Genomic DNA, 24,794 nt, shown 5'->3' with positions numbered 1-24,794 from the left:
TTAAAAAGTCAATATGCTAAATTAAAAAAAGGAGGGAATAGTAATAATGTTAATTGACATAATGTATTGCAGGAGCATATCAAATAAGATTTGTGGGTATATCAGAGATAAGCCTCTTAATACTGAAAAGGTAATTTAACATAGCTGCCATTTGTATTTCAAATCCAAATGTGACATGCGGAGTCTTTGCAGAGTGTTACAAATAATGCCACACCAACCAATTATGGATTACAAATGTCTAAAAATATATTCAACTGGATGTGTATTAAGCAGTTACTGGTCTTTTTATCAAACTCCAAACATTCACATCTGCCTACACATATTAGGAGTCACTAAAAAAAGAGCTTCAACATACCCAGGCCTTTGGGACTGATGCCACTACGATCTTGAGGGTTAACAGTCCAATAGTAATACTTTAAGGTGTGCATCACCAAAAGAACAGTGCCAGTTCTACGGACAGCATTGTAGATACTAACTGAGCTGATAAACTCCGTAGACATGAATGTGTACAAAGCCAGCTGAACCTAAAGTGAAGAAAATAATACCACAATGTATAGATGTTATATCAAGCTTGTATACATAGGGTAGGGTCTTAAAATGTCACATAGTAGGAACAGAGGAAGGTTTACTTCAGGTGTGAACACTACACTTTAACCTTTAATAAATCTGGCAACAAACAGGTTATCAATCACAATTTTTAGATTTGTTTGCATACATAAATGGCTAAACTGCACTGATCCAGAGCATTAAAAGTTATGGATTCGCTCAGCTTTCATGCTTGGCTAAAACAACTTTGGCATGGCAGGATTGTAGTTTAACCTGCCAAATCACTCAACAGGGAAACAAATCCAATTAAATAAAAGTTGGATCAGAAAATGAACCAGAAAATGAACAAACTATATACAGTGGTGTGAAAAACTATTTGCCCCATTCCTGATTTCTTATTCTTTTGCATGTTTGTCACACAAAATGTTTCTGATCATCAAACACATTTAACTATTAGTCAAAGATAACACAAGTAAACACAAAATGCAGTTTTTAAATGAGGGTTTTTATTATTTAGGGAGAAAAGAAATCCAAACCTGTGTGAAAAAGTAATTGCCCCCTGAACCTAATAACTGGTTGGGCCACCCTTAGCAGCAATAACTGCAATCAAGCGTTTGCGATAACTTGCAACGAGTCTTTTACAGCGCTCTGGAGGAATTTTGGCCCACTCATCTTTGCAGAATTGTTGTAATTCAGCTTTATTTGAGGGTTTTCTAGCATGAACCGCCTTTTTAAGGTCATGCCACAACATCTCAATAGGATTCAGGTCAGGACTTTGACTAGGCCACTCCAAAGTCTTCATTTTGTTTTTCTTCAGCCATTCAGAGGTGGATTTGCTGGTGTGTTTTGGGTCATTGTCCTGCTGCAGCACCCAAGATCGCTTCAGCTTGAGTTGACGAACAGATGGCCGGACATTCTCCTTCAGGATTTTTTGGTAGACAGTAGAATTCATGGTTCCATCTATCACAGCAAGTCTTCCAGGTCCTGAAGCAGCAAAACAACCCCAGACCATCACACTACCACCACCATATTTTACTGTTGGTATGATGTTCTTTTTCTAAAATGCTGTGTTACTTTTACGCCAGATGTAACGGGACGCGCACCTTCCAAAAAGTTCAACTTTTGTCTCGTCGGTCCACAAGGTTTTTTCCCAAAAGTCTTGGCAATCATTGAGATGTTTTTTTAGCAAAATTGAGACGAGCCTTAATGTTCTTTTTGCTTAAAAGTGGTTTGCGCCTTGGAAATCTACCATGCAGGCCGTTTTTGCCCAGTCTCTTTCTTATGGTGGAGTCGTGAACACTGACCTTAATTGAGGCAAGTGAGGCCTGCAGTTCTTTAGATGTTGTCCTGGGGTCTTTTGTGGCCTCTCGGATGAGTTGTCTCTGCGCTCTTGGGGTAATTTTGGTCGGCCGGCCACTCCTGGGAAGGTTCACCACTGTTCCATGTTTTTGCCATTTGTGGATAATGGCTCTCACTGTGGTTCGCTGGAGTCCCAAAGCTTTAGAAATGGCTTTATAACCTTTGAAATTGAACTCAGGTGTGATAAACCACAGTTAAGTTATTTTTTAACAAGGGGGGCAATCACTTTTTCACACAGGCCCATGTAGATTTGGAGTTTTTTTTCTCCCTTAATAACGTAAACCTTCATTTAAAAACTGCATTTTGTGTTCAATTATGTTATCTTTGACTAATAGTTAACGGTTTTTGATGAGCAGAAACATTTAAGTGTGACAAACATGCAAAAGAATAAGAAATCAGGAAGGGGGCAAATAGTTTTTCACACCACTGTAAATCTTAATACATAAAGCTTAAGATAAAAGTGGGATACCCAACCATCTTAAAATAAGGTACAATAAGCCAAAAAAAAGTGTGCAAGGCCAATCATCTTGAGGAAAAAAAGACATTTATATGATTAGTAAATATAGTAAAACTTGCACAAGGAGAAATAAAAAAAAAGTACAAGAAAAGAAGTATGCATTATAGAGGTTTATAATCAGTATAAGAACATTTCATACATACCGTGGCTGGGGTATGAATCCATATGGCTGGATTAAGCAGAATATGGTCACACAACTGCTTGAGTAGAGGAACCCCATTGTGCAAGCTACTCAAGTATTTTGCAAAGGCCAGACTGAGTTCAAGGACTGTTCTTGTGACATGAGATTTGGAAGACTAAAAAACAAAATAGAATTACATTACCTGACCTTTTGGGGAATGATTGCCATATAAGTGACAACAAATACAACAGCAATGAAAAGTAGAACCAATAACATCAGAATACTCTGTTTAGTAGAAGGTTACATGTATCAATAGCACAAAGTGAAAAGGTATGGGTAAATGTAAAAAAAATCCACAAATACAGGTATGGAAGCTATTATCCGGAAACCCATTTTCCAGCATGTTCTGAAGCATGGGAATGTTATATTACTGTTTATGCAAGCAATTCTTATTTTTTGACAATTTCCTTTATCAATAAAAAATAAACCAGTACCTTGAACTTGATGGTAACCAAGTTTAAATGTTTTACAGCAGTTTTAAAGTGATAATGACACTAAACATTTTCTTTTCAAACTATTAATCTACATTAAAAGTTACCTATAGTTCATTGCTGTCAGAGTTCCTAATTCTAACGGACTACTGCTGCACAAATATGGCAGCCCCCTCATAGAGGAACAGGGTAGTAAGAAAGGTAAAGTAAAAGCATCAGGCTAATACTTTTATGGCAAAATTATAAATAGCATTCAAAGAATGTTATGATAGATATAAAAAAAGGTTATTTTCTGATGTCAGTATCTCTTTAAGTAATGTTGAGCCAAATGACGAAAAGGCCCTTTATCCAGAAAACCCCAAGTCCCAACCATTCCAAGATACTTGTATAAGAATAATGTATTTTATTGTGCCAGTAATGTAATTAGTATACCATTGCCCTTAGAGGCAAAATTTGCCATTTTCTACATACCAGGTGACAAATTATACCTTGTGACACTGCCATAATTAGATGCTAGTTGGAGATGCTATTTGTAGAGATATGACTAAGGGCAACGTTACACGTAGCATTTATCACCCACAGGAGACATATGCCTTTGTCCTAAGTAATATTCCCACAGTCATGTCAAACACAAACTGCCAGAGAAACATACCTTTTCAAGACTATATCCTATCACAAGGAAGCCCTTTGAAGATAGCATCTGTTCTTGCATAGCAAGGGAGTTTTTCAGCAACTCCAAAATGAAGGCAAAAAGAGTAGAACTTGAAAGAAAAAGTTTATTGTTAGAAAATACAAAGAACGATTAAAGAATAATAATAAGATTAATAGAACATTTTTACCAGGTACAACCAATTGTTAATGCCATTAAACTGGCCATAGATGCAAAGATAACATTGTAAAAAACTAAGGTTCGACCCAACATTTTTTGTACCATGGTTCAAGTTAGAAGATTTCTGTTGGCAAATTATAATATCACTGCATGTATTGCCTAGTGCGACAATATAAATGGGTGACTGTTACTATTATTTGTTGGACATAACTTTCATACAATTTATGTCTGTCAATTTATGGCCAGAACATTGTGTGATTTGTTCTTTACTACTTTATTTTTCTGAATGGTTAGTTGCAAGTCGGAAGATTGGAACGGAAGATTGTTCACTCGACATAAGGCTATAATCTGCATGTCTATGGCCAGCTTCAGTCTGATACGGACTCTTTTTTGTTTTTTGGCAGCAGGGAAAAATGGTTTGGTTGTGGGCTAATTATACATTAAAGGAATTGTTCAGTGTAAAAATAAAAACTGGGTAAATAGATAGCTGTGCAAAATAAAAAAAATGTTTCTAATATAGTTAGTTAGGCAAAAATGTAATGTATAAAGGCTGGAGTGATTTGATGTATAACATGTCAGTCAGAACACTACCTGCTTTTCAGCTCTCTTGGTTTACACTGACTGGTTACCCTGGTTATAAGGCAGTAACTAATCAGAGACTTGAGGGGGGCCACATGGGTCATATCTGTTGCTTTTGAATCTGAGCTGAATGCTGAGGATCAATTACAAACTCACTGAACAGAAATGTACCATGTGGCCCCCCTTCAAGTCGCTGACTAACTCAGAGTTATAGAGCTGAAAAGCAGGAAGTTGGATTCTGGCTGTTTTATTAGACATCCAGTCACTCCAGCCTTTATACATTACATTTTGCCTAACTAACTATATTAGAAACATTTTTTATTTTGCACAGCCTATCTATTTACACAATTTTTATTTTCACACTGAACTATTCCTTTAAGAAATGCCACCAAAAAAAGCTGCCTTAGAAAATCAAATTTTAATCAACTTTGTACTGTATATGAATTAAATGGTCACTGGTGGACTCAGCAGCTTCATGTCGTAAAACAAAAAAAATTAAGAATATTTCTGTTTTTTGCACTTTTACACAATACAAACACTAGGGTCAAATTCAACAGGAGTCAATTAATTTGTCAGCATGTTCTGGGACACCCAGAACATGTAAGAAACCCACACAGAACCATGAATAGTGTACTAGGGTTGCACCAAAACCAGGATTCGTTTTGGGATACAGGCTTCAGGCCTTTTTAAGAAGGATTCGGCAGAATCCAAGTGCCTACCCAAATAAAATCTGCATGTTAGGGTTCATACTCTGTTCAAGATTCAGCTAAATCCTCCATGAAAGATTACGAACCATGTTACTATGATTTGGGAGTCGGAGAGATTTGTTCCATGCGTAGAGTGTGCATGTTCCTTGCAGATTCCCAAGTCAAAACTGAAGTGCCTACCCAAATAAAATCTGCATGTTAGGGTTCATACTCTGTTCAAGATTCAGCTAAATCCTCCATGAAAGATTACGAACCATGTTACTATGATTTGGGAGTCGGAGAGATTTGTTCCATCCGTAGAGTGTGCATGTTCCTTGCAGATTCCCAAGTCAAAACTGAACTCCCGACACAAAAATACAATTTATCAATTTACTAAAAGTTACTTTTGTATTAAAATGTAAAGAAATATTTTGCTCACCAGACTGAAGTGTCTACAAGATCTGACCCATATTGCTGAAAATCCAGTTGAGCAAACAGAGGAAAGAGAACCTGCACTCCTCCTATTGAGTGCATTGCACATTGAATTGAGTGAGTTAAAACAGCTTTCACATCCTTTAAAAGAAGAGTTAAAATATATATACATTAAACAAGTCATGTATGCTACATATACCACAGATAGCAGAGCAATGTAGTTCAAAGTGGCTATCTCATGAGTGAAAGCCATACTCTTAGGACACCTACATTAGTGATGTCCAGTCTGATGTCCACAATGTCGGTTATGGTTACAGTGCATGCTGTGGATTCCACTTTTCAATATTGTTATTTGAACTTTTTCCCCCTCCCTACCCTGTTGTTATTGATGTTTTGTATAGTATGCTGTATATTTGTATATTTTAAAATGCTAGTCTCCACAATAAATCACTAATCACTAATTTAAGTTGAGTGCAGATGTTCCTCATGAGATGCTACCGATTAAAAAATATCTGCCACTACATTAGGCATTTTGTAGCATGCAACAAGCAAGACAATTAAAAACAATTACGGGACAAACTTTGCTTCTAATTGGCCTCAATTTCCCATTGAGACTGGGAATATGGTATACATTTTAGTACATCCCACACCAATCACTAAAATGTCCAGTAGGTAGAACTCCCTGTGTCATATCTCATCATGACAAGAATTTTACATCTGCTGTAAGCTTTCCTGCTTGCATTCTCCCGCCTCGGCACAATCTAACAGCATTTTTATTAGAGGTTAATAGAGAAGGACTGACAACATAAACATTGAGCCCTGTTATCTGAGGAACATACAAGGAGAGGTGAAGGCAGAAAGGATGACAATCATTGTAGAGGGTTCATAGCAACAGTTGGGAGAACATAGGAATTATATCCTTAAAGCGATTCTGACATCCATCTTTTTTTTTTTTTTTTATCCTTTTTTTTTTTTTTTTTTTGGTGTCAGCTTCTCTTTAAAATAGCAGATGACTTAAAACACACATCTCAGAAGGAAGATGTTTAGGACACAGATTTTCCCATGGCATAGAAAGAACATTAGATGCCAGTGATTTAGTTTTCAAACTTTTGCAGGGGAGATTTGCAAGTCTCCTGCACTGCATACAGTCCATAAACCACAGGAAAAACTGCTGCTCTTCTCCACAAGGGCTGCAGACTGTCCAAAACAATGACCAAAGCTTTTTGAGAATAAGCTTTTTCTTATTCTAGCTAGTAGTAACCCTCTAAGCAACCAAAGTCACGAGGGCGAAACTAGATAAAAATAGGTAAAACATTTAATTTCAAACAAGTTCATTGACTGTTAAGAGGGTCATTACTATGTTCTGTGATTACAGGGGTCACCCAGGTGACGTCACAGCCTGTGACATCATCCAGGTGAGCCCAGTACCGCACGTCATGTTGGGACTTGGCATTGCGAAATCTGGAGCAGAACACTGCGATTGCATGCCATTTTAAAGTGTATATATGTGAGTCTAATTTTATACAAGAAATGTATATATTAAAAAGTTTTTACACTATTTGCGTGCATCTTTTCAGAGCTATTGGTGGTTACATTTGTGGAGCAGGAGTGTATCGAGGCTTGTTTGCGAGTATTCAATCTTACAGTAAATCCCTGAAGGTGTCACTGTTGAAAAATCTATTAAAGGGTAAACTGACCCTGTAAGTGAAGGAGAAGAGCACTTTTTATTTTTTTCCTTTTCTGTCTGTCCCCAAGCTTTTTAAGCGCTGGTTCACCCACCAAACATATTTGTTATCACACACAAGTTTAAGCCACTGTACCTGCAGCATAAGCGCATGTGGTGAATGAACAAAGATAGATGGATTATCTTTGGGAGAGGATTCCAGGCAGAGCTGGGCGTCAGTAGCTCTTGGGTTATATGTGAAAGCGATTGAGCTTGACAATTTGCCATCATACAGCAACATCTTGTGGTGCTCTGCAAGAAAGAGATCACTTTCCGCCTTGAATTTAAATGTTCCCTGGAAAGAAAAAAAAATAAAATTGCAACTCACATCTATTAGTATAAAATAATATTCTTTTTAACATCATTAGCGTCATCACAGTTGATATATAATAGTATTCAAGACTAGTCATTTTCAGTGTAAAATTTTTCTGTTTAAAATTCTAGCATGAAAGCAGCTGCTGCCTCAAAATGCGGTTTATAAAAAACAGTGCAATTTTTACTATATTTGAATTTACTTGACATCTGAATTTTTTTTTACATTTTTTCCACTGTTTTTCTGGCATAAATAATTTTAACATAACATGATATACAGACCCAGAGTGTAGGCAGTAATTTACAGGGGGCATCACCCCAAAAACTGAAAGCAGTTATTTGTCTGGTTGTTTACATTCTCTACACTGCTGGCTCTGACTCCTGAAATAATGTTGCAAGCAAGTAGATTAAAATACCTAAAGGAGATCAGACTCATGTTACATTATTTAAAGGAAAACTATACCCCCAAAATGAATACTTAAGCAACAGATAGGTTATATCAAATTGAATGACATATTAAAGAATCTTACCAAACTGGAATATATATTTACATAAATATTGCCCTTTTACATCTCTTGCCTTGAACCACCATTTCGTGACTCTATCTGTGCTGTCTCAGAGATCACCTGACCAGAAATACTACAACACTAACTGTAACAGGAAGAAGTAAGGAAGCAAAAGGCAGAACTCTGTCTGTTAATTGGCTCATGTGACCTTACATGTGGTTTGTATGTGTGCACAGTGAATCGTACGATCTCAGGTGGCGGCCCTTATTTTTTTAAAATGGCAATTTTCTATTTATGATTACCCAATGGCACATACTACTAAAAAATTATATTATGATAATGGTTCATTTACATGAAGCAGGGTTTTACACAGGAGCTGTTTTACTCATGTGTAAATAGAGTAATAGAGACCTACATAATAGACATAATAGAGTAATAGAGACCTACATTGTTTGGGGGGTATAGTTTTCCTTTAAGAGTCAGCCCCAGAGTACAGAAAGGGATAAACAAACACTGCTTTCAATTAAAACAACATTTACAAAAAAGCTTTAAAACCATTAAAATGTTTCAACTGATGTATATAGGTCAGTCACTCTTTTTGGTGGAGAGCCCCTTTAAAGGGTTGCTGTAGAATATAAAACATGCCTACTTAGGACTACAATTTCTAGCCCACTTAAAGCAAAACATACAGAAATTTCAGCCTTTACAGATTATAGGTAAAAAGATAACTCTGTATCTACCTACATAATATGCTAGCTGGCCTTGCAAAGACAACAAGGGTGCATTTAGTGTCCAGTGTTACAGACTTACGCATGTGGTATTTTATTCTTCTTTGTTATTTGTGCAGTAAAGTAAGTTGCTAGTTATAACTATGACACAAGTTGTCTTGGTTTTTCTCGACAGTGAAACGTCATGGGAAATTTATCACAAGCATTTTCTGCATACATACAAACGGAAGTACCTTGTATCCAGGGCCCAACTGATAGACTGCAAATATCTGAGCGGCATTTAGGGCTTCACTAAATAGGTAGACAGCAGCCATCTGCCCACAGAACACTCTATTAGCATCAGCTGTCTCAGATGACCCTAGGAAGCACTTGTCAAAAGTCTGAGGGGGGAAAAAAGCCTATGTTAACTTCCAAAACAGTAAACGGCATAGCATACTTCAATGTTTCTGGATAACAGATCATATCCCTGAATTTATTTAAAGCAATTAAATGCTGTTATTTGTGACTTGCCATTAAAATACACAAAGCAAGGAAATTTAATTACAAAATTAAAAAGTGTATTACAGTAGAATAGTCATCTGTTTATGGTAGTAATGCACAGAACGCAGGATTCAGTCGAATACCAGCTGAATCCTTACGGGAAGATATATTCACATGAATAATAAATATGATTGCCAATGTTCCAAGTCTAAACTAATTAGAATCCTTAAAATAATGACTTTGTCATATGTTTCAAATATTGAATTTTTCTCTCATTCTAATGGGCAAATTAGTTCCTGGATATGGTTTGATATGCAGCCAATGTATTCGGTATTTGGCCAAATACTTTTTATTATTGAATTTGCTAGAACCCTCTGATATTGTTTAAAGCAGGGGTGAACTAACCATTTCATGATCATTGTGTCCCCCGAAAAGTGTTAATAAAATATCAGTGAACTCAAATTAATTTTATTCCCTGGATCTTTTGTTTTATTGCTAAATTAAGTTATTGAATAATAGCCTTTTACAAGATGTATGTGATTACACATCAGTGACACAATATAGATAAAAACCTTTGTTAAGTTGTTGACTTACATCACTTGTATTAACAAGCCACGTTATCTCTCCATAAGAAGCCAATTCTCCATTTACGTAACAACGCAGCTCACTGTTTTTCCATCGATTGTAAATGTGGACAAGCGATACCATATACCACTGGTGAATGATTAATAAAAAAGTAAAAAAATAGTCCATACTGTACATTTATAATTTTTGTGTGATCTGTTTTCTAAAAGGAGAAGGAAAGCTACCGAAGAAGTTTATTTCCAATAGATTAGCCACAATAGTGAAAGCTAAAACACTATTTATTTTGTAGAATGCTTTACAATACCTGAGTAAACAGCTCTAGAAGCTGTATCTGGTTATTTAGGATAGCAGCTGCCATATTAGCTTGGTGTGACATCACTTCTTGCCCCAGTCTCACCCTGCTATCATAGTTCTGGGCTCAGCTTACAACAGGGAGGGGAGGAGGGAAAGGGAGAGAGGAGCAAACTGATCATGCTCAAGCCCTAGCGGTTTAAGATGAGAACAGGAAGTCTGATACAGAAGCCTATGTATACACAATAGAAGGAAAATGTGGTGTTTCTTGTGACAAGAGGACTCAGAGCAGCATTACTTTGAGGCTTTACTGGTGTATTTTTTATAGACCTTTCTTATAAAGCTTACTTAATTTTAGCCTTTGCTTCCCCTTTAAACTAAAGCATAACACTTTTTATACTAACAAATGAACATTGCTAAAATATAAAATTAACATTAACCTCATCTGCCCACAAAAGCGATGCCTTTAATCTACTATATAGCTGATGAATTAATTAAGTATTCCCTTGAAAATATGTATACACAGCTTGCACTTCGGAGCACATAATGCAGGTATCTGGGTGAAATGTAAAGTGTGCTGTATATGGATTTACCATTTCTAAATAAAAAATTATAGATTTTCTTTTGTGCATACTCTAGAGATTAAGTAGAAAACACCATGAGAGCTGGCTAATACTGGAATTCACCAGGAAAATCCTGAAACATGTTTCATAAATGAATACCTTGTGTGGCTTGAAATCATACTTCACGCAGTGCTGGAATCCTTTTCCTTTGGACTTTACTGATGTGACAATTAAGCAGCTGCCAACAAAATGAGCTGAATAACCAAGTCCTTTATTTGTTCTGAAACTAGAAATGAAAAACAGAAATGCATTCATTAGACTGCTGCTGAGATTTGCATAAGTCGTTTGTGAAAACACAAACAGTTGCAGTCAGTGCTTAGCACTATTAAAGCTATAAAACTACAAGAAAATTGTAATGATTAATGAATACTTTTTGCAACATAGAAATGAGGTGAGAAAGCAGGAAATTGTTGTTTGCCCCCACTAATATGATCATGCTTACCAATATAAATAAGGTTTAGCTTTGTCCACATTGATGTTGTTTATTGGATCCATCCTTAGCCAAGTATGAAACGTGAACCCATTTTGATATGGCCATTTAGCCACTGGAGGTAAGGCAATGGCCTGAAAAATATGTTGAATATATATTAGGACTGTATTCTTAAAAATATTCCAGTCATTAGTAAACATTCAGCAGAAAACCCATTGAAAGATTTAAAACACAGAACCTGTCAGCAGCTACAGAAAGTAAAAAAGCAAATAAATAACATTATGGGGCCAACTTTCCTGGTTCAGTGTCCTCTGTGTCCACGCAACAATTCTTGGGAAACAAAGTAGGATGAATATCAAGGTAAGATAAAGTGTCAATGTTAAATATTAAGACTGGAATGCAGCAATGGCTGGATTTACGGTGTATCAACTAATATATATATATATATATATATATATATATATATATATATATATATATATATATATATATATATATATATATATATATATATATATATATATATATATATATATATATATATATATATATTTTTTATAACAAACAAGGGAAAGTTGTGCTCATCGCTATTTTTTAAAAACCATTAGGCGGGGGTGCAATGAGGGTGTGACCACAAAATACATATAGTCAACTACAAGAGTCCTCTGCACTCAACCCATTATCAATATATTTAAGATAGAGACATTTTGTGCATACTGCTACTAAAAAATGCCTTACCCTTTAAACAACACAGGGATTGTTTGTCCATATATTGCAATATATTTAAGCTGGCCAACTACGTCAAAGTCATCCCATATCTGGCCAGTCCTACGCTTAATTTTCATCTGGTTCATTAAGAATTCAATTGCTTAATTATACATTTTACAAAGGGACTAAGTTTTACCTGCAACTTACTAGCTGCTTTCAAAGTAAAACTCCCAAACTTGGCTGCCCTTTTATTAGACACCAGTGGGATCACCTGACTATAGCTGGGAGGGGTGGGAGCTACAACATGGAGCTGGTCACTGCTCCTGTATAACTATAACAAACAAGGGAAAGTTGTGCTCACCACTATTTTTTAAAAACCATTAGGCAGGGGGTACAATGAGGGTGTGACCACAAAATATATATATCTTATATAATAAAGTTGAAGCGTCTCTGCGTCCAGTCCCTGTGTCCGTGGGATTGCGCTACTGTGCATGTGCCCTACGGACCGTCTCTGGCTACATATGTTCTAGCGCCCGTTCATTTAACGGGCTTAATGTCTAGTATGTGTATATGTATATGTATATGTATATGTATATGTATATGTATATGTATATGTATATGTATATGTATATGTATATGTATATGTATATGTATATGTATATGTATATGTATATGTATATGTATATGTATATGTATATATATATATATATATATATATATATATATATATATATATATATATATATATATATATATATATATATATATATATATATATATATTCATTTACACTACATGATCTTAAATGTGTGTATGTTTAATTCAAAAACATAAGTGAGCAAATACGTGCTGTATGAACTATGGTACAAGGGGGACTGTTGACTGGGGCCCGGTCAAAGGGTGGGTCCAGCCTGAGAGAGTAAACTTATGCAGCTTACGTAACTTATCTAGAAAATTATGGCAAACTCCATTGGCCACTAATGAATAAAGAACTCATTGAACTGAACTACTTATTATAGTGTAAAAAAAACTAACATCAACTTTATATTGTTATCTATACTTATTTATATGAGATTTCACCTACCTATAGTACATGAAATTTTCAGCAGTGAAATAAATTATTGGGCCTCAGAGCAAAATCACTGTTACCAAAGTTTTGGGACCCAAGACATTTTCCATCAACATATATTACAGCTGCTTATCAGTCAAAGTCCCACCGGGCGGGCCCCTGATTGCTCCTGGACCCCAGCAGTTGCAGGGCCTGTTTCCTCTATAGTTACACCCCTGCTTTTAAGTTAAACTATCTGTATGCTGGACCAATAGTTTAGGGCCACGCTGGTTTTCTGATGCACTTTTATATTATACACTCAGAAGCCTAATATGCTACATGTTTTAATAATAGCCAGTTGAAGAGAGTCTGCCAGGACAAGTTGCTGACACAGCTCCTGTTCCAGCTGAAAAGCCATCTCAGCACAGTGTCCTGTGGCCTTAAACGGGTACTATAAACTTATGTTGAAACCAAACTAAATAACAGCACTTGTACTGAAAATGTACTTCTAACATCCCTCCCTCTGGACTCATGCATAGCAAAAGCTACCCAATCATTGAATGGTACTGACACTAAATGCTCATTGATTGCTCCCAGTTTAATCAGCGCAACTCCTTCTGAATGACAATGTCTGCACTGTTCCATTCAGAACTTGCCATGCTATGTGAGCAAATTTAGAGCAGCAGGATGTGTATTTATAGTAGATTAACCTCCAACTTTACCATTTATCTTACTGTAAGAGACAGCTTCCGCTGACTTGCGCAAGCAAAGTTTGGGGAATAATTGGCATTTAAATTAAAACAAATGCAACAATTAAAAGTTATATAAGGCAGATGGTGGAACTTACAGCATTAGTTAAAAATAAATATGTAGAATATGCAGAAATATGGACATGGTAGTTCCGATATTTACTTACCCATTGGTAGTGTCAGTAGTATATAGTTATTTGTAATGTGTTGTGTTCTGAATAAGTTTGAAATAACGTTATTGGAGATGTCATAGCCCCGAGGAATTGTTGATTCTACTGGATATTATTATATAATTACAGATCCTTTATACTTTTATTATACACAAGTATAATCTTGTAAATTATATGCTTATAAACGGTGAGTACTGATGTCATCAGTTATAAACGGTGAGTAGTGATGTCATTTCTGTCACTTGACTCACTGAAACTTGTGTATTATAATAAATAAAGTACCCCCAGTTGTAAAATATAATATTAGAAGTTACCTTGGAGTTCCACGACCTATATAAAAACACTCTGCTTTTTATATGGTCATGAAACTCCAATGTAACTTATAATAACCTTATAATTTACAAGAGGGGGTACTTTATTCACTATATCTATTTCTATTTTATACTGGATAACATGTTAAAATTAAAAGATTTGTAACATTATTAGAATGATGTATGCACACAAATTCTATTAGGAATGCAAATCTAAAATAAAGATTTAAAAGAAAAAAAGAAATAAAAGTATGTTATAACAAAATAGCAGATTATTGTTGTACTTTAATAGATACAATTGCTTTGGCTACTTACTGCAGCACTTTTCCCTGGAAAGTTAAAAAAGGCATCGGGACCATATTTCTGAGGCATGTGCTTTAAGACTGACAGCAATTTCGCTGCTTGAGGAGGCTAAAAGAAACACAAGCAAAGGATTAAAGCATGAATAGTTCATATTAAAAACAAGAAATATTGCAGCACATTTAAAGGAGACGGAAAGTCGTTTCACACTTGGGGGTGCCAAGTGAATGTATTTACTTTAGGGATACACCGAATCCACTATTTTGGATTTGGCCGAACCCCCGAATCCTTCGCGAAAGATTCGGCCGAACACCGAACCAAATCCGAATTCGCATATGCAAATTAGGGGTGGGAAGGGGAAAACATTTTTTACTTCCTTGTTTTGTGACACGATTTCCCTCCCCACCCCTAATTTGCATATGCAAATTCGGTTCGGCCGGGCAGAAGGATTTGGCCGAATCCGAAATCCTGCTGAAAAAGGCCGAATCCTGGCAGAATCCCGAACCGAATCCTGGATTCGGTGCATCCCTAATTTACTTACCTGAAACTGCACCGGCCCGGGGTTATTCCAGCGAGCACCACGGAGCAATCCTCTTCCGGCTTCTTCTTTCTTCTTGCGGCTGCACATGTGCATTAGAGCGAAAAGCCGAACTATAACAAAAGTCGGCTTTTTCATTCTACTGCGCCTGAGTCTGCCCTGGGAAATTTGAAGAAAGAAGCCAGAAGAGGATCGCTCCGTGGTGCTCGATGGAATAACCCCGGGCCGGTGCCGTTTTCTGCTGATAGGAGACCCAGCCAGGGTTTCAGGTAAGCAAATACATTCACTTGGGGGTGCCTAACATTTGGTAAACGACTTTCCTTCTCCTTTAAAGTCATAAAACTAATGTACATGACAGAAAAGTTAAAGTGGAATAATCGTTGATGCAAACCAGCACTCGGATTGCACTGGATGTTTCATTGTTTTCTTTTCAATTTCACAAATGTTTTTTTTATAATTGTTTTATTTCTTATGGATTTTGAAATATAAATGTTTTGCAACAAGTCGCACCTCCATTGACTTTGGGTTTCATTGTTCTTTGGGGGGCGATGGCATACATAGCTATCGCTCAATAATTTCTCAGTTGTGGTTGGGTGACAGAATGCCTACAAATACTCATCCATAACCACATAATGCTCACTACTCATAACGTGTTTTGTCAACCTAACATTTTCATTCCTAATGCAAACCACTCAACCATGTCAGGTGTCACTAGTGCATTGGAAACTGCTGGCCCATGCTGGAAGCAGCCAGTTAGAGCAAGTGAAATCTTAACATAGTGTGTAAAAACCCTGGTGCCTGCAGACAGAAGTTCACATTTCTACAGGAAACCAGCGGCAACAAAGCATGAGTTTGGGATCCACTAATTTTCTACTACTTAATGCTTACAAATGTTTTGATGTGGCATTAGCCTTAATTAATGTACCACTGTACAAAATCCATGCACTGGTGGTATATACTGGAAGTACAAGTATGGGATACGTTATCTGGAAGCCCATTATCCAGAAAACTCCAAATTACGGAAAGGCAGTCTCCCATAGACTTCATTTTATCCTAATAATCCACATTTTTAAAAATTATTTCCTTTTTCGCGGTTATAATAAAACAGTACCTTGTACTCCTTATTGGAAGCAAAACCACCCTATTTGGTTTATTTAATGTTTACATTATTCTTTAGTAGACTTAAGGTATTAAGATCCAAATTACAGAAAGATCCCTTATCTAAAAAGCCCCAGGTCCCGAGCATTCTGGATAACAGGTCCCATACCTGTAATACAATTCATTAGCCAACATCCAATGAAGTATTATTGCAATATTCACAGAATACATTACTAAAACAATATTCCATAGGTTCCTTCCTAATAAAGGTGCCTGTACATATACTGATAAATCTGGTAATTTTGCATCTTATATGAGGCCCTCCAAAGGGTAAATAAAATATTTATCTGAAAACAACTTACAGCTTTTCAAACAAGATCTAATAAAAATGGATGTAGCATATTTTATGCTACTACGGAAAACCTCAAGAGGCAATAATTGGAAATCAGAACCAGTCACAGCTCAATAAGGTAAGATCTCCCTTGTGAATTGTATGAAAACATCTGCTCTTTTTCTCTACACTAACAAAATGTTGAATAGGTATTTTTTCTCAGTATGATGGAGATACTAAGACAATATTTCTATGCTTACCCTGACAAATATATCAAGGAACATGTGTACATCGCACTACAAACAGATCAGTGTAATTAAAAGCACTATGAAAATAATCCAGAGCTACCAGAGAAAAATTAATCTTGCATGTACACCAGTACTAACGCCCCCTAAGCTTTGCATTACAAAATCATGGGATTATGAAGACAAATACTGGATTTGGTTGTAATGAACAAGGTCAGATATATTAAAGTATTTATACTGTGTAAATGTTTGTTCATACCAGACCCCGACTAACATATATTATTATCAGCATAGCCCAAAAAAGAATTGGATATGTCCAATAATTACAAATATCCTACAGCTCCACAGAGCAAATGGAGTATGTAACCATCATAGGTTATCTTATGTTACCCATATATACATAAAATGGGTCTTGACCTCTCTTCAAAATAGAAGCCTAGGGGAAGGGAACCCCGCTTTTTGCAGAAAGGATAATAATTTTGTGATGTAGTTAATATATTTTGCAATACCTTCTTTAAAATTGTACTTTTTTGATTAAAGGGATTCTGTTATGTTTTTATGGTGTAGTTTTTATTTCCAAATTACACTATTTACACTGCATATGAACCAGCAATTGTATTTTTTGTAGTTCTTAGATCTACCAGGCAGCTGTTAGGGTAGGGACACACTGGGCGATTTGGGGAGATTTAGTCGCCTGGCGACTAATCGGCGCGACTTTCCACGACCAATCTTCCCCGAATGCCTCCCCTCGCTCTGCGCCTGGCTAAAATGAAAAATCGCCTGCGCTAATCACACGCGGCGATTCGTTTTCCGAAGTCGCCCGAAGTTTCCTCGTGAGGCAACTTCGGGTGACTTCGGAAAACGAATCGCCGTGTGTGATTAGCGCCGGCGACTTTTCATTTTATCCAGGCGCAGAGTGAGGGGAGGCATTCCGGAAGAAAAGTCGCTGCGATTAGTCGCCAGGCGACTAAATCTCCCCAAATCGCCCAGTGTGTCCCTACCCTTAGGGAGCAGTTATCTGATTACCTTCCCATTTTTCTGATGATGGGCTGCTGGGGGGAAGGGGAGGGGGTGAGATCACTCTAACTTGCAGTACAGCAGTAAAGAGTGAAAGTCACATGACTGGGAGGCAGCTGGGAAACTGACAATATGTCTAGCCCCATGTCAGATTTCAAAATTAAACTTATTTTTATTTAAACTTATTTCAGTGCAGAAGTCTACTGGAGCAGCACTATTAAATGATGCATTTTGAAAAAAACATGTTTTCCCAAGACAGTATCCCTTTAAGGATTATGTAACAATTTCACAAAGGGGCAGATTTATCAAAGTTCGAAGTAAAAATTTGAATTTAAAAAATTTGGATTGAGCTAAGTTTTGTGTACTTTGACTACGGAATAGTCCAAATTCGATTCAAATTTAAAAAAAATAGAAAATTTGAATTTTTACATTATCATCTACTGTTTCTTTAAAAATTCGACTTTGACCATTTGCCATCTAAAACCTGCCGAATTGCTGCTTTAGCCTATGGGGGACTTCCTAGAACCAATTTGGAGTCAAAGGGTTTTTTTTTTTGGAAAAACCTTGAATCGTACGATTCGAATGTGCTATTACTTGGATTTGTACGATTCAAATTCGACCGAAAATGAACCTATTCGATCTAAATGGGACCTATTCTGCAAAAAACAACTTCGATTTAATCCCAGGTTGTCTTTTGAATTCGAATTTTAATGTTTTTCAAATTCGCCCGTTGATAAATCTGCTCCTTAGTCTGTGTGTCTGGGTACGTATGGCACATGCTTGGTAGGTTTATTGGGCAGATGGTGAATGCAACAGTGCCCCCTCAGACAGCTTGTTTAGGACATTTGCTCAAAACAAACATACAATGCTATTTGCTCATTTACCCAAAAGTTCAAATCTCACAATAGCAAACATTTAAGCCCAGGGGGAAAGTAGTCCAGCTAAAATGAAGTCATGCACCAGCCTGAACAGCAATGTAGAATTCTGACCATGTTTGACATTATCCACTTCAGAGTTCACAATGATCCATAAGCAAAGATAAAGGACACGAGACTGCATTGGACATTATTAGTCACGGAACTGTAGCTAATTTTCTCTCCGGGAGAAAATAATCATTATTCAGGCAAGAGGTTATATGTTTGATGTGTAATTAGAGCGCTACTGATACTTAGAAGCACTGGAATCCAAAAACATAAGTGTTCCAATGTATGCATCTATTTTTTATGGACATTATCTATGCACAGTGTGCATTCTGCTTTGTATTGTTGGGGGACCTCATTTGCACCGGAAGTTTCAACAATCACCACAGAACAGGTCATAGCCTGGGCATTAATCCCTCCACTTACACAGTACTGAGCAAAATACACAATACCATGGGGCAGATTTATCAAGGGTTGAACACATTTTTTTATGGTCAAAACTGTCAAAATCAACTAAGGAGTTATTCAAATTTGATTTGAGTTTTTACAAAAATTCAAATTAGCTCTTTAAGGACTAGAATCCGACTATTCGCCACCTAAAACCTGTCGAATTGCTGTTTAAGTCAATGGGAGACATCCAGGGACCAATTTGGAGTTGTTTGCTGTAACAATAACAATCACATTTTAGCCTCAGAGAACAAACTTTTTTGGCAGCAGGGGTCAGAGACGCCAAGGGGCAGATTTATCAAGGGTCGAAGTGAAATCGAGGGAATTTTCTAAGTTAAAAAATTAAAAATTCGAAGTAATTTTTGGATACTACTACCATCGAGTAGGCTACTATGACTTCGACCTTCAATTCGAAGTAAAATTGTTCAACTATTCGATAATCGAAGTACCGTCTCTTTAAAAAAAATTTTGACTTCAATACTTCACCAACTTAAACCTGCTTATGGTTCATTGTATTCGAAGAAAAATCTCACGATCGTACGTTAAAATCATTCGAATCGTACAATTCGAAGTACAATATGAGTATGATCGTATGATCGTACGATGCAAAAAATCCTACGAATTCGAATTTCGTAGTATTCAATTCGATGGAATTCTACCCCCAAAAGTTGGAAGGATGCAGAAGAAAAGTTGGCAAGAATAGGGAATTATATAACCTGCTAAAAGTTAACATAAAGGTGACTATGGCTATAGAAAAAAAACTCCAGGTCTGCATAATTGATCCCATACTTTGATTGATTCACTACTGCAATTTTAATTACAGATTCTATGTCTCAAAGTGAATAGATTCTTACCCACTGTCCTTTTTCTCCTTGAAGTTTGCTGAAAAAAAGTTTAAGTTCTCGAACTGTAATGCTGTAGCTTGCCAAAATTCCCAGCATTTCCACCAAGAGATCTGTAGAGAAAAATACATTCATTAATAACATAAAACAGCAGCTACCCAAGCTCCTGTCTACAGATCTCTGCCACGGCCATCCCTATCTGAATTGATGTAATACCCAGAAATTAAATGTTTTGACAATTTTTTTTTGCACATACACAAATGTATTTTCTTAGCAATAAATTTGCTTTAATTGTGTTTGTACAAAGCAGAAGGTGACTTTACTTATTATTATTATTATTTCAACAACATAAAACAAAGATATTTTGATTATTGGTTGTATTTTTGCATGTAATCTGTATGTTCATTGTATAGAACATTGGAATATGTAGACGCTTCATAAATACTTATTAACAGTAATACAAATAATTCCTAAAGAAAACAATAAAAAATAACTACGGTATGTTCTTTCATTATTCAAAAAAAATCCTAAATTTGGAGTTCAAAAACTGCTGTGGTTTCATGAATGATCTACAGTAAAGTGTTTTGTGCAGATAACCAATTAGGTAGTAACATAGGTTTTGAAATGAAATAACATTTTTTAGTGCAAAAAAATTACAAGTTAAAAATGTAATTACCTGCAATCATACTGTCAACTTTATCAATTCTTTTAAGAACTTGTTCAACTAAACCCACTTCAGTGCAGATCAACAAATTACGAATGCTCTTCTTCAGGATTGCAGAGAAGATGCTCCATATTTCTGCTTGACATGTAACATCACATTTGTCCAGTAGTTCTATCATGCAGATTATGCTTTCTGCTTCTTGGATGATGAAATTCATCTCCAGATCAAATTGGCCTCCCACGAGCTTTAAAAATTAAAGCACAGCATCAATAAGCATCCACATGTATTTCAACGCAAAATAAAAATTGTTATTTACAAAGAAACCAGGTCCTTTTGTGAACAAACATGACAGAAATACAGTATAGATAGTCACTGCAAAAATATAAATATGCCCCAAAGTCCCACTAATATCATAACTTGATATGCATGCGAGTGCAGCATAAAGCATTATATATTGGTAATAAGAATAACTTGCATCACGAATAGCACAAAGGCTCAAGCCTTCAAGACTGTGATCTCTAGAACCTAAAAGCACAACCAAGTGCAAGGTAAATAGTCACTGGCTATTTATTATTATTATTGAGTTAAAATTGAGCCTAAAATGGGAGATAGCCTTCCCATAATTGGGTGTTCAGGCCGTGCCCCTACAAAAAAAATCTTCGGAGGGGCCTCCTCCCTCTTCAAGGTTGCCCACTAGTTCCTGCTCAGACAACCGCAAACGAGCCAGACGGCAAGTTAAGAAGTGGCTGGAGACGGCGGACTTCAATACAGTGGACCATGCGGTCGGGCCCCCTGCAGAAGGTGAAATAATCGGCTACATATAGGTTTTCAAACTTTTGGGGGTATTTTTTGCTCTTAATCAATACACAAATTTTCAATTGGATTCAGGACTGGGCTTTCACTTTGCCGTCTTTAAACCATTTTGTAACAAGCCCCTTAAGTATGCTTTGGAACATTGTCATGCTGGAAGACAAAGTTGCACCCAAATTTTACAGGGGTAGTTGATACGCTAATTGACTTAATATAGGAAATGTGTGGTAACAAAGTTTGAACATCTTAAGCATTAGGAATATGTAAATTTTAAGGGGGTTATTTATCAAAGGTCAAATTTTAGGGGCTGATTCATTAAGGGTCGAATATCGAGGGTTAATTAACCCTCGATATTCGACTAGGAATTGAAATCCTTCGACTATCGAAGTCGAAGGATTTAGCGCAGATAGTTTGATCGAACGATCAAAGGATAATTCCTTCGATCGAACGATTAAATCCTTCGAATCAAACGATTCGAAGGATTTGAATCCAACGATCGAAGGAATATCCTTCGATCAAAAAAACTTAGGAAAGCCTATGGGGACCTTCTCCATAGGCCAAAAGAGACAGTACTTCGACTATCGAATGGTCGAATAGTCGAACGATTTTTAGTTCGAATCCTTCGATTCGAAGTCGTAGTCTAAGGTCGAAGTAGCCCATTCGATGGTCGAAGTAGCCCAAAAAATACTTCGAAATTCTACTTTTTTTTACTTCGAATCCTTCACTCGAATTTAGTGAATCGACCCCTTAGAGTTATGCGAGCCTTTCAAAACCTTAAATTAATTCACAAATTGAATGGTTTCTTATTTAAGAAAAAACTTGAATCAGCGTGTTGGGGGTTGATTGAGTTTTTAAGTGAAACCCACCTAAAAAAACCTCGAACATCATGAACCTTCTTAAGGGTTAGTTCACACGAGGAGATTCGGGGAGATTGTCGCCTGGCGACTCATCGCCTCTTCTTCTGGGCAAAATTTCCCCAAACTGCCTCCATGTGTCTTCCCATCCGAAGTGCCTGCGCTAAAGGACACGCGGCACTTCGTTTTCCGAACGAACGAATGATGACTTCGGAAATCCGAAGCGATTCGTATGCCATTCCGCCGGCGACTCGTATTCTTGCCAGTGGGAATATTAGTCACCCACATAGAGGGATGACTAATCTCCTCATACTGCCTTCCCGCCAGCTAGATTATGAATAACAAGGCCTACATCTTTGCCAAACCAAAAATTCAATTGAAGTGGTATGGAGAGAGAACTAATGCAAATGTTTACAAACTACAGAAGAATTAGTAGAATGACTGGATACAGTCTCTCTCTTTGCACACAAAGAGAAGAGCAAAGAAATTTGCAGACTGCACCAACATTGACAAATTATAAACACTTTTTTCAATTCAGTTGTTTTTAGATTGTTCCCCAGGAATAAAGACTTTAAATTACTTTCCATAAAGTTTAAAGGTGAATGTTCGTGTCTGTGGAGTTTGAGTCTGGCAGCTCAGTAATTCAGGTGCAGACTCTAAACTTTTACAATTTTGCAACATTGAGTTGATACATTTCTCAGCAGCATCTCTGGAGTATTAGCAACTATTGTATCAATTCCAACAGCTGCCTGTAATGAAACCTTTCTGCTCAGCAGGGACAAAGATAAGAAATGTATCAACTGAATGTATCCATTTAGAACAGTTTACAGGATCGGCGACCCCCCCTCCCAGAGCTGCTTCAGAAGGAGAGAAATGACACTTTACACTTCAATATTAGAAAAACCGTCACATATAGAAAATATAAAGTCATTGGAAAAAGTCATTATTACTGGTGATCTATCTGAAAGCAACTAGTTGTTTGAAGGTGAACCATCTCTTTAATTAACATGAAATTGAAGAATCTGTTTTAGTACCTTTTGGGTGAAATATAGATGTAAAACAGAGAAAACATTGCTCAGCCCATCCCTTTCACATACTTCCATTCCACGGCAACTTTGTATATCTTTGAGGGCCGCCGGCACTTTTAGCCAGAAGCTATACTAAAATTCATCTAATTAGGCAGGATGTGCCGATGTAATTTTGGCACTTGCATCAGTCCCGTTTAGTCCTGCCTTGACTGTGCTTTCCTGGGTGTTTCATGCCCAATTCCAGTTTCGTAGGCTCAGTCCCCACTCTGGCCACAGTCCCGATCCCCTCCCGCTACAGCTTGCGGCAGTCTCATCCCCCTCTCTGCCCATCGTACTAGATCCCCTGCCGGCCTGGCCGTCCTGATCGCCTTACCAGCCTGCAGTCCTGCTCCACTCTCTGGCCACAGTTCCAGATCTCCGACCGGCCCTGCAGTCTGCCCAGAGTCCCTCTTTGCCTGCAATCCCAATCACCTCTCTGCCCAGAGTCCCAATCAGATCCCAGCCCACAGTCCTGACCCCCTGCCACCATAGCCGGCTACAGTCCGGATCCCTAATCTGCCTGCAGTTCCAGTCACCTGTCTGCCCGAGTCGTGATCAGCTCCCGGCCCCTCTCTTGCCCCAGTCCCGGATCCCCTCCCGGTTGCTGTGCCAGATCCCCTACTGACTGCAGCCCAATCTGGACCCGTCCTAACCTCCTCCCCCCTGCAAGCCTAAATCACCATGCACTACCTACTTATATTGCATTCAATAAATTAAGTTTTATTAAAATCTAAAAAAAAATATGTTTATGAAAATTTAAAGCAATTACATTTTTTTTATGGGATGTGGTACTTCTCCAACTCCGTGAATCTACCAATATACTGATTCTGCACATTATTTATTTTTATCCTATTACACAACAAAAGCTGCAGTTTTGTCTTAAAACTAACTAACTCCCTACAACTAAATAATAAACAGTCTCTGCACATTAGTATTCAGTATATGGTTAGAGTGCAGGAGGACCGATACAAGAAGGCTTGGAGGAGGTTTCCATGATATCACACACTCAGTCCTGTCAGTCAGTGCGGTGATCACTTCCGGTGGAAGAATAAGGAGACACTTCTCCCACTCCTCATTTCAGCCTAAAGCTCCCCATAGACGCGACGATTCTTCTTGCCGAACGACCGATTTTAGGGAAGCCCGACCAATCCTTCGAAATTATCGTGCGGTTAGTGGTATTCGAACGATCGCACATCTTACGATTTTTCGGCCGACATCTGTCGGGAAATTGATCGGCCGGGTCAAAAAATCTTTGTCTGCCCCAGTGCAATCTATCTATGCAGGGCCAAGCAGGCAGCTCCCCTTTGTTTTCCTGGCAAATTGGTCTTTTTAGTTGATGGTTAATTCGTACGATCGTACAATCGTTCTGAGAAGATCGTGGTCTCACGATCAGGATCTGATCTTTTAAAAATCTCGACGTCTACGGCCAGCTTAACC

At 37.3% G+C, this 24,794-nt stretch overlaps 1 protein-coding gene across 2 annotated transcripts in view; it reads right to left on the bottom strand.

Annotated features, from left to right (window-relative positions):
- LOC108699406 (lipopolysaccharide-responsive and beige-like anchor protein) overlaps positions 1-24,794 on the bottom strand; it is a 392,949-nt gene that overhangs the window by 346,624 nt on the left and 21,531 nt on the right. For both annotated transcript variants that reach the window (XM_041589518.1, XM_018231478.2), the window contains exons 2-13: positions 20,639-20,870; positions 19,975-20,075; positions 14,540-14,635; positions 11,251-11,372; positions 10,908-11,034; positions 9,904-10,023; positions 9,063-9,209; positions 7,381-7,578; positions 5,568-5,701; positions 3,687-3,795; positions 2,566-2,718; positions 356-524 (exon numbers count right to left, since the gene is read on the bottom strand). In XM_041589518.1, coding sequence (XP_041445452.1) covers positions 356-524; positions 2,566-2,718; positions 3,687-3,795; positions 5,568-5,701; positions 7,381-7,578; positions 9,063-9,209; positions 9,904-10,023; positions 10,908-11,034; positions 11,251-11,372; positions 14,540-14,635; positions 19,975-20,075; positions 20,639-20,870 — 1,708 coding nt within the window. The remainder of the gene's footprint in view (positions 1-355; positions 525-2,565; positions 2,719-3,686; positions 3,796-5,567; positions 5,702-7,380; positions 7,579-9,062; positions 9,210-9,903; positions 10,024-10,907; positions 11,035-11,250; positions 11,373-14,539; positions 14,636-19,974; positions 20,076-20,638; positions 20,871-24,794) is intronic.

Source organism: Xenopus laevis, chromosome 1L (genome assembly GCF_017654675.1).
Source record: "Xenopus laevis strain J_2021 chromosome 1L, Xenopus_laevis_v10.1, whole genome shotgun sequence".
Classification (NCBI taxonomy): Eukaryota; Metazoa; Chordata; class Amphibia; order Anura; family Pipidae; genus Xenopus; species Xenopus laevis.
The sequence above is the reverse complement of the archived record's forward strand: the minus strand, read 5'-3'. Positions and strand labels throughout refer to the sequence as shown.